The 15571-nt window shown below is 40.7% G+C and overlaps 1 protein-coding gene across 1 annotated transcript; it reads right to left on the bottom strand.

Annotated features, from left to right (window-relative positions):
- Positions 1–6: 6 nt before the first annotated feature.
- RBSN (rabenosyn, RAB effector) lies at positions 7–15565 on the bottom strand. The gene is made up of 11 exons (XM_009633809.2): positions 15418–15565; positions 12539–12679; positions 10637–10737; positions 9942–9987; positions 9668–9829; positions 8524–8765; positions 7596–7666; positions 5835–5921; positions 5256–5358; positions 4747–4821; positions 7–3809 (listed from the first exon to the last, which is right to left on the bottom strand). Exons 1-11 carry the CDS (start codon positions 15536–15538, stop codon positions 2673–2675), a joined length of 2286 nt encoding a protein of 761 aa, XP_009632104.1. The 5' UTR covers positions 15539–15565; the 3' UTR covers positions 7–2672.
- Between the last annotated feature and the right edge of the window lie 6 nt (positions 15566–15571).

Below are 15571 nucleotides of genomic sequence, written 5' to 3' on the forward strand. Positions count from 1 at the left end.
CTGCCTCACCAAACAGTTGCACTATTCCTGTAACAGTATATCAACATATGATGAGATTGCACTACATTGCTTGGGATTTGGTAATTGCACATACCTTTAAGTCAGGCTTATATATGCAAATCACTGTCAAACTGTAGTTCAGCATTTCTGAGCTAATGGTCAAGTACAAAATTTCAGCTGTCCTGTAAAAACTGTCAAGGACAAACACAGCACAAAATAAACATGTTGTTTTATTTCATCTCTGTTTACAAAGTCTCCATACAGAGTAGTGCATGCAGTTTTAACAAAAGTCAATGCTAGTTATTGGGCTTTATGGTTAAGGTGTCTTCATTCCGTTGTGCCTTGTGAGCCTCACAGCAGTCTGAACGCCAGCATAAAGTCTTCGCCTCGGAGGTGACTTTCGGATCAGATGTCTACCACATTGAACACTGACAAAGATCATGAGGTATGCTAGTCTGTTTATCTGCTTGTAAAAAATACATTTTTACATGTACTTCAATTATTAGTGTATTAGACTGAAAGTACAAACGAGGCAGGATAGTTGCAACAAGGAAAAAAAAAAAACAAACTTTTAAAATATGAGAGCTGAAGCCGAAACATTTTTTTCATGTTGATACCAAAAAAAAGTTTTGTGTTACAGTGCAGGGAGCAATCCTCTTGACTAGCAAACAAGTCTGTCTTAAATAGCTACCTTATACTAGTTCTGTTAAACAATTCCAGGTATTACGTTTAGCCATCTTAACACTTTTTTTTTGCTGCCTTTGTAGATCTGGTGCCACAGTGCATGTTTTGTTAGTTTACAACCTTTCAAATCCTCTGCTCATTTCACCTGGTGCAAAATAACACTTAGGGACTCAGTTAACTCCCATGAAACAGCTCAGTATAAAGACTTCGTGGTCTTAAGACAACCTGTTCGGCACACCTTTCAACTTCAGATTTAGGCTACAGTAAGAACATCAGCTGTCCTTAACTGGCTGCTCCAAGTCCTTTTCATCAGTAAGTAGTGCTATGAAGTGTGGATATAGGCAGATTGGGTTTTTTTAAACAGCATTCCTCAAGTCCCAACCTCCACTTAGTTACAGCAAAATAAATCTAGAGTTCCTGCTCTTTAGGTAGCATAATTATTTGTGTCTAAAATACTATGCAGTGCTTGGCTTACAGCTATGCTAATATATATTCAGAGACACAGCTAAAAGACATGTCCCACTCCGTAAGAGTTTACACATCTGAGTAAGCCCACTCTTAGTAGTGCTACACAGTGGGATCTGCCCGACTTCCCTCTACTTCAGCTTTAAATAAATACACCCTTTAGACTAACGCCTCCCCTTCACCCTTTCAAACCCTGACACCTGATGATGGACCTCTGCCTTTCAAAGACAAAAATCAAAGCAGCTTAGGCTCCATCTTTCGCAAAGGTACAGGCTGACCTAACCCCAAGGTGATCCTACATCTCTGGTATCAGCCTTCAGAAGCCCAGCTTTAAGCCCTCCTGTATCACAGGTGCTGGCTGTCACCTCATCATCCCCCAGACCACAGGATCACAAGATGACTCCAATCTGGAGCTTCTGACTTCAGACAGATGTGGCTGATTCTTGTAACAGCTTCTGAGGGGAATCACACATGGAAGAGAATTGCTGTTTGGCACTGCCACAGCCACAGACTTTTGTCTTCCAGCTTTCACAGAATTCCAGTTCAGTGGCACTTCAGCTCTCCATTGTAAACAAGATTTTTGTTCCTTGAATGCTACAAAAAGAGGGTTCCAGTCTCACACATATAACAAACATGATCATTCTGGCACCCAGAGAATTTGAAGGAATGTGTAGATTCCATAAGATAATTAGGAACTGGGGGGTCACCCTTTATACTGTAGTTTGAAGTGGTGCTAGCGTTTTCTCTGGAAACGAGTAGATACTCACTCCCTCACACGCAGATCTCTGAAGCCAGCATGGTGCTCTGTTACACTGTAGTTTGTGCTCAGAGCACATGGGAAACTAAAAGTGATGAAGACAGCATCCAAATTTTACTTGGGAATTTTTATAAACACATAAAAACATTACTCATATTAAGATTAGTTATAAAGTTCTTCTCAGTCTTAAAATCCCTTTTATATATTAGCATTGCACAAAATTGATCTGCAAGCCTGTATATTCTGCACCTCAGAGAGCGACCGTAGCCTGTTAACCGCACCTCCTGGTAACACCATTAGGCAATTAAGCTAGCCTGTAACACTGCACTGTGCCATGAGCAGAGGACACAGACATTCTAGAAAAGTTTTTGTCTCTCCTTAGTCAAAGCCCCTCTTCAAAGGCCCATACTGCAACAGAAAGTGGGAAAGATGACAGACCAACACTGCAACCATTTCCAAACCATAGGTCCCCTATTAGCACTTGACCACTTTGACCAAAATAAGCACACAGTAAGACCAGTTAGCATTAAGAGAGTGTTGTAACAAGTTATTTAAAAATTTCTCAGTATAAGCGTTTGAGGCCAGCAGCATACCTCAGTTATTCTTTCTTCAAGACTGAGTAGTAGTGGAAATGCCTAATTGAAAGTGCATAGAAGTCAAGATTCTCCCAATTCCCTCTTGTGATCTGTACTCCTGTTTATAAGCATCTGTCCTATGTTCCCACATTTAACGGCAGACTTAATTATTGTACAGCCCTACTTCTGCTTCAGCAGTTGGATTTCTCCTTCTGCTTTGCTAATGTGCGCTTCAGTTCCTTTAAGTTCTCTGTCAGTACCTCCACCTCATCCATTCGTCCACTATGTTTGGCATCAAATATATAAGCTTTGATATTATCTATCTGTTGAAGAAGCAGCTCTTCCTCTATAGCCTCGTCTCCAGAGATCTCATTGCCATCTTCTACTTCAAAGGGATTGGTAGAGGATCCCTCTTCGAATGGATTCCCAGAATTCCAACCACCCCCAGGTTTTTGAAATGGATTTTTATCCTCTTCAAAAGGGTTTGAAGTACTGCCAGGTGCTCCATTAGTTTGTTCAGCCTCCTCCTCATTGTCAAATGGATTGTATTCTTTTTTACCACTTTGCAGAGCTGCGTTAGAGAAAGAGACGACTGGAGAAGGGTCTTTGGCAAATGGGTTAGCAGGATCTTCCTCTAACTGAGGGGTATCCGCTTCATCTTCAAAGGGATTTAGACAGGCTGTCTGATCTTGGTCTTTGTCACACTGTGGGACATTCTGAGGCTTAAGCGTGAAGATCAAGTGCTCCTTAGCTGGCAGCTGCTCAACAGCAGGAGTTTCAAAACTTGGGTTCCCTTTGATCTGAGTAATATCCAAATCCAATGCATGTGCTGTCAAGTTCCAGTTCTCTTTTGCAACTTCGTGCTGATGCTGCTTGACTTCTCTGAAGTCTAAGGAGCGTGTCCTTGAATGCTGAGACATGAATTTGTGGTGTTCTCTTTCCCACTCTTTTTCACAAAGGACCTGAAGTTCCTCCCTCTGCATCTCCTCCTCTTCTGCCTGTTTTTTAGAAAGCTCGATAGCTTTCAGAGTTTGTTGTTGATCGTACTCGTCCTGAAGCTGCCTCAGGTTCTCTTGCAACATACGCACCTCATCTATCCTGTTAGCTGCCTTTGCTTGCTTAATGAAGGATGTGATATTGTCAATCTGCTGAAGAAGTGGGTCTGCCATCTCGCGCTCTCTTGATATGCTAGATGTAGGTAACCAGCCTTCAGACTTCCTGACTGTGCCTTTTTTCAGGTGAGCTGCATCACCATTAACTGCAGCTGCAGATCTGGAGATAAAGTCTTTCTGCTTTTCCTCTTGTTTTCCATGTGTTTCAAGAGCCACCTAAAACAAAAAACATGTAGTAAGAGATCACCATGAACTTGAAAAATTCCTTTCTAAATATCCGTAGGTACAAGAAGTTAGCAGGTATTAGACATTGCTGGCTCTCACTGACAGGTATCAGCTGCATTTTAGGTTACTTTTGCAGAAAGTAATATAATAATAATAATAATAAATGCTTATTTTATAATATTACCTGGATGCTTCCCTTCAGTTTGTTTGTGGTGGTATTGATCAAAACCCCATGACATCTGCTTCTAAAACTTAAGGGCAAGTAGCAGCAGTGACAGTGCTTTATACAGAGCAAAAACATGCCTAATGCAACTGTGCAAAGAGTGGTCTAGATTGAGTTGGATGGGAACTGTATCACATCTGACTACAGCAGACATCTGTAATAGAACATCACTGTTAAAGGTCACTGGTAACATTAGCTTATGGAGTGCAACAATTCTTATTTCTAAACTTCTGCCTCAAGATAAAGCTGGTTTAGATTACAATGAATTATGTCCTCCCTCCTAACTGAAAAAACCCTGTCTCTCTGAAGAGGCATCCTTATTCTAATATGTCCTTTTTCACCACCAGAAGTCTCCGAATTCTACTTGTGCAAGTCAACTCCAGAACACAATTTGAAAATCCACTTAAACGAACATACTTAGTTTAGGGCTTGTGCTGCGTGCACTGCAGCAGAAACAGCATGTGCAACCAAGTCACGGCTGTTCCTACACGTGTTCAGCTGCTCAGTACACACCTTATGTTCTGGATAGAATACAATGACGGTGCTACATGAATCCCTGAAAAAGGGTATGGAACAATCTGCATAAGAAAAATGAAAAACTGAAATCCGCTGTTAAAGTCAACTATTTATACACACACAGCTACTAGGCTGAAGCCCTTGAAGGAGGCCCCGATACAAGATACAATGGATCTTAACCTGTCTTACCACATGCAGTCTTCTCTTCTTCAATTCTTCATACTGATCTTTGGTTGGCAGGGACATTAGGCCAAGCAGTTTTTCCTGGCAAAAATGGAAATATTTACAGTGTTGCCCGCAGGCATTCAGCCAGTTTTCAAGTACTTGAAGAGAGGGATACCACCAACAGAACACCCAACAAACAAATAAAAGGTATTTCTACACTGCAGTCACTGCTGCAAGTCTGAGCATGTCTTGGCTGCCGTAACTACGCTGCTAGCTAGGTTCGCACCTCAGCAAAAGACAAAGCCAAGATTAACACATTCTCTTAGTCCCTAAACTCAATGCTGCTCTGAGTACACTATCGGTATTCAAGCTAGCTCATTAAAGACTGCCATAAGTCATATGGGGAACTACAGAAAGCATATAGAACTAGACCTCCTGTCAAAATAGTTTCAATTCATTCAACGGGGATGCCTGGCAAAGAAGAGAACACTACATAAAATGTACATTCAGCTCTTAACACATGCTCCCTTTACCTGAACAAAAAGTGTAGCTGAGTATCTTATCATCCTCTGAAGTTGTAGTGTTTTAGGATGAGGTTGGGGATCCTCATGCAAACCCAGACTCAAAATCTTCTTACTGAATCAAAGCAAACGTACAGCCCCATCAGTTCAAGAACAAGGCCCAGCAAAAATGCAACAGAAAGGGAGAGAAACAATACCGGATGGAAATTTTCTGATGTTCTTTTAGGTAAACCATTTTGGATATTACAAGTTTTAACACTTAACTCCCACCATTCTTTAAAAAAACCAAAAGCCACAACCACAAACCAACAACAAACCCCCTAAAAACTTGTGCTGCTGTTTGTTTCCTCTGTGCTTAGTTACTTCCACTGCAGAGGAATGCAAGATTTTTAAGGCTGGAAAAGAAAGTAGAAATTGATGGTGCACAGGAACAGCATCTACCTTTTCATGCGCTCTTTACAAGTTGAGTGAATTAATTATCTGTGTGAATAAGCACATACACACTACACAAACACCGACACCAACAGTTGAGAAAAACTACAGAGAAGTCATAACAGAGGGAGATGCACACGTGGGGGGATCTTCTTTTACCTTAAGGCATCTATGAATTCATAGGCTTTTTGAATCTCCACCCTCAAGGCATTAGCATGTTCAAGATTGTAGGTTGTCTCCCCAGCACTAAGAAATAAATACAACATTACTGTAAGTCATGCATCCAGCCGACAATACATGCAACACTAGAAGTTATGTTATGCCAAGACGATTAAGATTCAGCAATGGTTAACAATAGCTAACACTAAAGGGGTTGAATGATTTTATTTTGAGCTCATTGTGTTTAAAAACCTCTTCTTTGTGACAGAATTGGAAAATGCCAATCATCTTGCGAACACAGACACTTCATGAAAGACCGTTTTATTTATGATTGTATTATTATTTACTATTACAGGAAAAATTGTGTTTTAACACAAGAATGCCACTCTACCAATAGTATCTAAAATATACACATACTTAGCAAATACATCTATTCTGTGTTCTTTTCCAGGCAACTGGGTGCAGAAAAAAGACTGACTGATTGAATAGGTAACTATACCATTAAAGTAAAACAGTTATCTCTGCTAATGTCTGTCAGAAAGTGAAAGCCTACAACCCCACATGGGTAAAACATTCAAGATGCCAGTAACCAACTGTCCACATGGGGACACAATCAATCACAGGCACTTTACCAGCATCTCGTGTTTATTGATATAACAAATCAGGATTTAACGGGGAAGACTCTTCACCAGTTTTTAGCTTCCCTCTGCTTTTGTATCATAAATATAAAAGATAAGGATCACTTGCTCAAAAGCAACTTCACCATCCATACGATTTCAGTTTCTGGCACTCACTACTAGTCAGAAATCTTTAACTTCACCAGTAAGAAGTCTGTTGTTTTCTGACATGCACTACCATTATTCAGGACATTCGTACTTTTACTTTTCTCCAGTTGTCGAGCCACGTAACACCAGCTCTCATGAAGTCATGACATAAAGCAGTTAACAGCTTAGCGTGTTTTTCACCTTCTATGCCTCTTTCTTCCTTTTGGGAGGTGTGTTTTTACAAAACCAGTTTTGTTACAGTGAATGACAGCCTAATTTTTTTTTTTTACAACCATCAGATCTGAAGGACAGGTACAAAAAAACTTGTTAACTTTCACTTCCCAAACAGACATGCTTCGTAGTCATAAGACCAATGTGTGCATTTAACTACTATAGAAGCCAGAAGTATAACCTGACAACATCTTGCTGGAGAGATTTAAGTTACCCCAGTGAGAGAACACTAATGCAAGAAATTATACACAGAAGTGTGATATGTGAATGTTGCTTATCCACTGCAGCACAGGGCAGACCAGCTAGATTTAAAACAACTGTCAAGTGAAGGCAGCTTGCTTTACTCAAGAACAAATGAGAAGCATTCAAACAATCCTTTGCTGCTGGCACTTGGAAGCCACACCATGCAGCTGAGGGCAGTAATTACCCTACTTCAGCTGTTTTGAAGAGGCTCATCTACACAACAAGAACTGTAGCCTTGTATCCTTTTTGCAAAGGCGACACGTCAAAGCACAACAGTGGCACCTCACTGGCAAATGGCTTAAAAAAAACCAATATATCAGACTTCTCTGTATGCAATGTTACCATTAATTCAGTACTACTTTGTTTGAAGAGCATCCGAGAGAACAGATAACCTAACACTATTTTTTCTTGTAATTTACACACTCTTGCAAGCCTTAGCACACCACTTTCTTACTCCTTCCCACAGTTTTGGGGAGGGAAAAATAGATACATTCATAAACAAAAATCAGTGAATGGGGCTTACTTTAGTGATTCTGCCATCCTTACATATTCTGGTGCCTTCTGGTCAACCTTCTCCATGCAGACTCGGAGTTTCTTGTTTAAAACAAAATGTGTAAAAAAAAAAGTGTGTATTAAAACACTAATGCAGGAACATGCTGACATAAACCTTTCATGCTGACTGTGCACATTAAAGTTCAACTATGATGACAGCCATGTAACTAATCAGGATGGCAAGACCCTCCAGTTATCTTCAGAACACAGATGGCATGGTCAGGAACACAGAAAGACTCCCTGTACCCCTGCAAAGTGAGTTTTGAATTAATGAGCTGTTTTAATGGATGACTTGGACAATTTCTTGCCTTAAATCTCTTCACAAAGAGCACCAAACAGAAACTCCTATTAATATTATTCGCAGACTCTACTGAAAAAAGATACCTGATGACTGTTAGTACCTGCTTTCAAAGCATATTTGAACACCACATTCCAGCCATACGCTGCTGATAGATATAGATGGTTCAAAAAGGCCATTTGCCATCAGCGTGAGGACAAACAGTGCTGGCAACCCCGAGTCCTATAGTTCCAGTGCAGCCCATCAACAAAGTGCACAGCATATCATTGGTTTAAACAAGAACTGTTCTGAGGAATCCCAGCTGACAGAGTTAACAATTTTAAAAGCAAGGCATCTCAGAACTATTAGTTCCAGATTATGAGAATGAAGATACATCTTAAAATGAAGATATTGTGGGATATAAATACTATGTGGCAACCGGCTCCATCATTTCAGATATATCTTTGTCATGTTACATAAACACCCAGCAGGGTCTACTGTAACACAAGCGAAGCATCAAGTCAAAGTAAGAGCTTGGACATGAGGTAACAAGCCAAAAGTCAAGTAGTGACAACTGCAGATATATACACTGAATATGAAAGCAGCAGAGAGTTTGATTTACCTCATAGAGTTTCACAATCTCCGGAGTGTATTCTTTCTCATCAATCTGTTGTTCTCTTTTCAACAGGGTATCTTTGCAGTGCCGACAACAACGGATTCGGTCATCATCCTTCTCATCCAGAACTGAGCTCACACTGCTTATGCTGCTGATGCTGCCACGGCGGGAGCCATGGACACTATTAGGTGAGGAGTTTGGGCTAGTATGAGATCCCAAGGCCTCTTTGCTGGCACTAGTGAGTTTGCCTAAAAATTATACACAGGTAATTTTACAGTGACTGGAGAAGCCAACGGATTTTACCAACACAAATTAATTGCACTTTAACAGAAACCTTACATTCAGGTAGTATTAGAGAAACCAAGTTGAAACAGTCTGCTGAAAGACATGCAAGGAACCCGACAACCAAGACTACAAGTCAGAATTTGGGTCTTCGCTGTAAATCCTGCTCCGTTCTAAAAGCAGCTAGAGAGCAGGCTGCTGAAAACCACCCATTTTGCTTTTGCCTAGAAGCAGTCTCATGTTGGGAGCTTGCATAGTTACAGAATATGTGCAGAAGAACAGGTATGATAATGCTGTCCATGTTTTGTGCTTGAACGCTCCAAAGAGCACAGTTAATGTCATTTCTTTCCACAGAAAATACCATCTCCCCTCCAATGCACTAGACGAGGAAATTGCAAGTTCAAAGGGTTTCTTAAAGACTGGTGGATGAATTTCCTTAATGTCAGCATTTGGACAACCATGGGCAAGACTGGAAATATCTACAATAGTTTTAAATGCCAAGAACCTTGGCAATTATAATTCCTAAAGTTAATACCTTCATAGTTATGGTACTCAGTAGAATAAGACACTAAATATTAACTATATTTACTAGTATACTTATTAGTAGTATATACTACTACTACTACAGTAACCTTTTCAGTGTTACATAACACTTCCAAATCTGAAGGAGGAACAGAGACACCATTCTCCTTATTCTGTTCCACAGACAAGCGTCTGCATGAAACTGCATGACACATTGAGGACCAAGTTTTCCACACAAGCAGAGTATTACCAGCAGCTTTTTTTCTAATGGCAAAAAGCCAGGATGCAGTTAGCACCCTGAGTGAGCTAAGGAAAGGAGGAATCGACACCACACACTGGTACCTACTTGCCAAAGGAAGAGTGACAAGTTCCATGCACTTCTTGCACATAATAGACCCACAAAGGCGGCAGTGGTGACGTCGGTTTCGAATACTGAACTTATTGCCACAGTCTGGGCAGAACGGAACATCCTGATCGCTGACCCAAGGCACAACAGACTTCTCTATAGCTGTGATCGGTCAAGAGGGGAGGCAATGCACGCAAGGTAAGATAATAATTCAGTTAATTCCTCAGATGGTTAAACTATAGGAGCAAATAGTCTGAGGTAAGCTCATACCAACCTCTTATTTTAGCTGACTCAGTGTTTGCTCTGTCAAACGATGTAAGCTAGTAGAGATAAACAATACATTCAAGAAAATTGTACTTTTGCAAGGAAAAAAACCCAATACAACCCAGCCCAACAAGAAAAAGAAACCTGGCATTTTTAAGAGAGAGGAGACTCAGCCTGTTTTACACCAGACTCCTGCAACTTTCCTATTTATTTCTAATGCCATATTCCTACCAGTAGTGCTAAACAATGACTGCCAAACCTGTAAAAATCAGAGCACTTTGGACATAATCCTTACGGCATCTGACATTACTGCACCTGAGCCAAAATGTAAGTATATCATTGCTAGATTTTGAAGAACAAGAAGCTGGAAGAATCATGACAAAAACGTCAGGGAGAAATTTAGTAAAGTAAAAGATGGAGAAAATACACAGGAAAACAGATTGTTCTTGAAGCACATGGAAGTAGCATCTTCAGCTTGAAAATAGTGCATAGAAACAGAAATCATATCCACAGTACAGGGTCAGACCAAGCACAGTACTCAAGGATAAAAAAGGAAAACAGTAATGTTTGAAGAGCATCACATTTTAGTATCCTTTATAAGAAGTGCACTGCTAGATAAATGGGCACACTTCACACTAAAATATGATTTTTTTTTAATCTAGGGGACATTCAGAAGGCTGGAATATTAAAAAGCAGCGAATTTACCTTTTCTAACCTGATTATTAACTTATTGACTTCAACTACATAGTGATCAATCCTGGCTGCTCGGTATTTCTTGAAATCAGAAAGATGGCTTCTCATAGCACCTGGAGAGAGAGCAGAAAGTTTTCGTAGTCACCCAGGTGTTCTGTAGGGATTTAAATGCATTTGAATGCCTCTTGAAAGACAACGCTCTCTTCTTTCCACCATTCATTTCTCATGTTCAAATTGAATTTTAAAGATGCAGTAGAACCCTGTATTTTCACAGCGCACTCTAAATAAAACACACAGGTTAAAGCCTAATCTCCAAGCTAGCGATAAACAGCTTTTTATTTCTAATACAGAAAACAACAGGCACTATGTTAAAGAGGACATCTGCCCCCCCCCCCCCCCTTCATCCCTCAGTTATTTTTGGCAAGCTATTATCAACGAGTAGTATTCTCAAAATGAACTCCCTTTAGTTTCCTGGTTACACATTGAGCAAAAGGTAGAGGCAGATCCAATGATTACTGGAGGTCTACGCAACAGCGATTTCTCTTTCAGACTTCTGATGAACCGTCCACCTTTAGGGGTCTGAATCAAACCCTTGATGACAGTTCAGATTCACAGAAAACCGATCACCGAGTATACAAAAGAACAATCAGCATCTGTTTAAGAAATGTACAATTCACACTCAGCAACGTTGGTTCAAGTTTTAAGTTTTGATCTTTCTCCAAGTAACATGAGCCAGGTATTAAAAAAAAAAATAAAAAATCAGTTACAGACAAAATAAAAATCTTTCTTCTGACTGATAGAACACAATGATGAGATGTTGCTTTTTGGTATGTAAGTGTAAGAATCTTACTTCCTCATGCTAATGAGATAACTGAAAAACCTCCAAAGCTGAATTCAAAGGAATGACGGGGCCCCTCTGGGTAACTGAACTCAGCCACTGCTTTGGAGATATCACACAGTCCCTTTCACAAACCCACCGAATCCCATCCTAAAATCCGTAAGGTTCATCTTCTCCACTCTGATCAGTTCTCACGTCTCTGATGTTCAGAAACCTTCAGTTCAGAAACGTTCAGTTCACTGCCTAAGTTTATCTACAGAACTCAGACTCTGCAGACCCAAAGGACTAAGTCCTAGTCTGTCAGCAGCACAGGAGAAGCTTTCCCAGGATCCACCAGAGACAGTGCTGCTTCCTCCCACTGAAAACAACCATAATATTTCAGTAAGAGGCAATTTCCAGTAGCAGCATTTGTAATTACAGGCTCAGTCAACTTACCTTTGAAATTCTACAAATATAGGTTTATGTTCAGAGGGGTGGGGTTGCTGGTTTTTTGCGGAGGTTTTTGTTCGTTTGTTTTAAAAGTAAACCTCTTCTTAACAAGAGATGATCTACACCTCAAATCCAAGGAAAGCGTTGAAAGAGTTTAAAATCAACAGACAAGCTTTTTGTCAGACATGTATACTAACAGCTACCTCAAGCGTAGGCCAAAAGCCGGAGATTTTATACAGCTATAGCTTAATAACTAATTAGTGGATTATCTGTTTTATAAAAAAAACCACAAGATGGTTGCAGAACACTTCATGAAGCTAGATGCAGAGAGGACAACACATATCCAGCAGGCCTCTACAGCTCAGGCACAATTACACAACAAACAGCTGTCCTGCTCTCAAGGTTAGTCGGGGTACTGATTCTATCCATTATTTTTTTTCTCTCCATTATCTGCATTTTTCCCCATCACCCTACACAATGTAGGTAGGCTGCAGAAAATCAATATGCAAACCATAACCCCTGCTACAGCAAATCAAATGCAATACAGGCCAATTCCATGAAACTTCAGCAGTACTGTAGCACTTTCCCCGATTAGGATTAAACAAAAAAAGTTATCCCCACTGCATAATGCTTTTTAGCTCTCCTACCTACTTCCTGGGGCTCCCACATGTATGGATCTACTCCACCATAGCTGAATGACTCGTAGCGTTCCTGAGATCCAGAATCAGTTCTGTCATCTTCTCGTTTCAGCAATTTCTTCTTTGCTCTTTTGGCCTTCTGGACTAGATCTGAAAAAGATAAACCCCAGTTATGAAATGTGGCAAGGGGCCACCAAATATTTGTCACATGAAACCAGTATGGAATATTCCTCATCTTTTAGCACATGCATTTTTCCTTGTCATCAGGTTTATCCTCAGCACGGTCTGTTTAGAACCAGAACGTGGTTCAGAAAATCAGAGATGCCATGAAATGCTCTTTGTTATCTGTCATAAAGTAGCACTAAGGCCCTCATGACAGAACAGTAGTTTTAGACACTCCATTCAGGGACTTCACTGTAGAACAGTAAGCTGTCTTAAACTATGCAACCTGTTTCACAGCATTCGGGAACATCATACAGACAGTATCTTAATTCCCAATTATTTTCTTGGGATTCAAGGGGTTTCAGTGCTTTCTTTGTCTTGTTGCACAAACTACAAACTAAGAATTTCAGTGTGCTTGTACACCTAAATAATTTCAAAAGTACTAAACAGCCCACTGCATTATCTCACATGAATGCTAGTGAGAAGAAGGCAGTCTCCTGGGCAAAAAAAATAAAAAGACCATGAACTTGAAACTTCAGAGCTTTTACTGCCCTTGCAGCTATCTATGCTTCTCTCTAGATGCTACCAGAAGTTGAGGACACTACTTTTCTTGCCAAACACCTGCAGTATCTCCTTGAACTAGGTCTTTTATATATCAACCTTTCTAACAAGCTGCTGGGAACCATGAGTTAGCACGTCCTTTCATATTTCTAGTTTTCTTATTTATTGTCCAAAACACTGGATTCCCAACCTTGACTTTCCCAGAGTCTGTCCCCCCGAGCTTCAGCCACGAGGGCTGTGCCAGCAGGCCCCTCATGCAGGCATCATAATTCCTAGCAGTTCTTCAGCTGCTGAAGCTATGCTACCTCCCAAAGTGACACTCAGTGATACAAAACACACTTCCCAACAAAACTGTGTTGGGTTGGCAAGGGCTTTTGCTAGCATTGTAACATCATCTAAGAAATAGGATTTCTCCTCCCACCTACTCTCAAGCCAGCATAGCAAATGCCAGCTAGACATTGCAGTTTCTTAAGCAAAGTTTCCACTGTCTAAATGGAAACTGTATTTGCACTCAAGACTTCAAAAGTCTGACATATTCAAAAAGAAGTAGGGATGTCTCATGGCTTTGCCACAGACACAAAAGGTTTTCGAGCAAACCTCAAAATCTTGTTTGCCATGAAGTCAAACTTAACCACCTCAGCATGACTCAACTGAAGTTATAAGCATTTCTAGAACTACACAGTTAGGATGGCCGGCACTCAGCACAAAGTCATGCAGCCACTTGCAATGTGCAGTTTGAACACTGGTCCCTAAGCCAAGTAATTTAAATAGGTGATTCTGATGGTCTGCCTTCTTCTAGAAGGGACTTCACTGGACAGACCTTGACATGACTAACTAGGACAGAAAGTAAGCAGACAAAACCAGCACCATTTATGCAAGAACTCATATGAAAGGCAGCCCAAAGAGTCACAGTACACTATTTTAGATTAAAAAGAACACTAGGGAGAACAAAATCAAAATGCAGGTGTTTTGTATTAAATAAGAGAAACATTTGGGAAATCTTACCAAGCCTAAGTTATTGTTGTTTTCCTTCCTCCTATCACAATGAAAACCACATTGCTGTTCTGGTTTAAACGCTCCATGGAAGCATCTGTGATTCAGCTATTACAGCACTGTACCCATGGTGAGAACATGACTGCAGTACTGACCAGCCTAGCTTCGCTGTCCAGGAAGAGCACAGCGCTGAGAGCCAAGAAGCAGCCAGGCTGATGGAAAGCAACTTAAAAATTCACAAAATAGTCCACTATGACACCCTTAAGATAGGCTCGTTAAAAACACAAACTTTTAATGGAGAAGAAACGTTTAAAGTAATAATCATCAATCTTGGGGGGGGGAAAAGCGGGGGGGGAGGAGAAAAAAAAAAAACCCAAACCCAAACAGCTAAAAATTCAAGACTGCCAGGCCACTACCTCTAGTATAATAAAACAAAACCAGAGAGATTTTTTACAGGGAACACACAGAATTATTCACCAGGTTTTGCACATTTTTCTCTCAACGTAAAATGACACCCTGCGACACACACAAAGGGGGGTAAAAAAAAGGGAAGTATTTTAATTTAAAAAAGAATTCAAAGGGATTTTTCAAACACCAGTAAAAGTTGGTAATCTGTAGCACAACCCTGGGACACTCCCAGCATCCACTGCCAGCTCCACCACCCACATTCTTTTCCATTTTTTTCCACCAACAACCTTCCTTAACTTTACACTTTGACTACAGTTTTATCTGCTGTCACAACAAGGGATTAACAAATTGGTACCCGGCAAGCACCAGAGATTCCCCATGTTCTGCAAGGTCTTCAAATAATACCTGGGAATTCCCCTGGGTTACAGTATGAATCAAGAGTTTTCAGATAAAAACAAAACAAAAAAACCCCAAAAGGCCAATAACGAAAATCATGCATAAAGCAGACATTTGAAGAGTGATGTCTTTTAAGTGCTTGCTTTAGAATTCACTTATAGAAAGCATCAGGAATAACACAAAAATTATGCCTTAGCCCAAGGTAATTTACAGAAAAATGGAACCCCATACCTCACCTGTAGCTCACTTTGATTAATATCTCGGTATTCTTGGACATTTTGAGAGAGCTCGCAGCGCGAGCAGCTTTTGTCCTATGGAATTTTACATGGCAAAACCGAGCGCATCAAAACAGCCGTCACGCCGCTTACTTTTGAGCTGTCCTCTGACATCTCTGTCCTCGCCCGAGTGCTCTTCTTCGTAGTGCGACTGCAGCTGGTAGAAAGACTGGAGGTCCTTCAGGCAGAGGGGGCACAAAAAGCCTTCCCTCATCTCCCCCGGGTCGCCGAAGGGCGGCGGGCAGCC

The sequence above is a fragment of the Egretta garzetta genome, unplaced genomic scaffold (genome assembly GCF_000687185.1).
Source record: "Egretta garzetta isolate BGI_Z169 unplaced genomic scaffold, ASM68718v1 scaffold332, whole genome shotgun sequence".
Taxonomy (NCBI): domain Eukaryota; kingdom Metazoa; phylum Chordata; class Aves; order Pelecaniformes; family Ardeidae; genus Egretta; species Egretta garzetta.

What these genes read in the sequence shown, in the direction of transcription:
- RBSN (XM_009633809.2), bottom strand. Translation starts at nt 15,538, where the DNA reads ATGAGGGAAGGCTTTTTGTGCCCCCTCTGCCTGAAGGACCTCCAGTCT. An exon ending in TGTCACTCTTCCTTTGGCAA is followed by an intron (nt 8,766 to 9,667) that starts GTAGGTACCAGT and finishes TATAATTTTTAG; the next exon opens with GCAAACTCACTAGTGCCAGC. An exon ending in AGGATGGCAGAATCACTAAA is followed by an intron (nt 5,922 to 7,595) that starts GTAAGCCCCATT and finishes TTTATTTCTTAG; the next exon opens with TGCTGGGGAGACAACCTACA.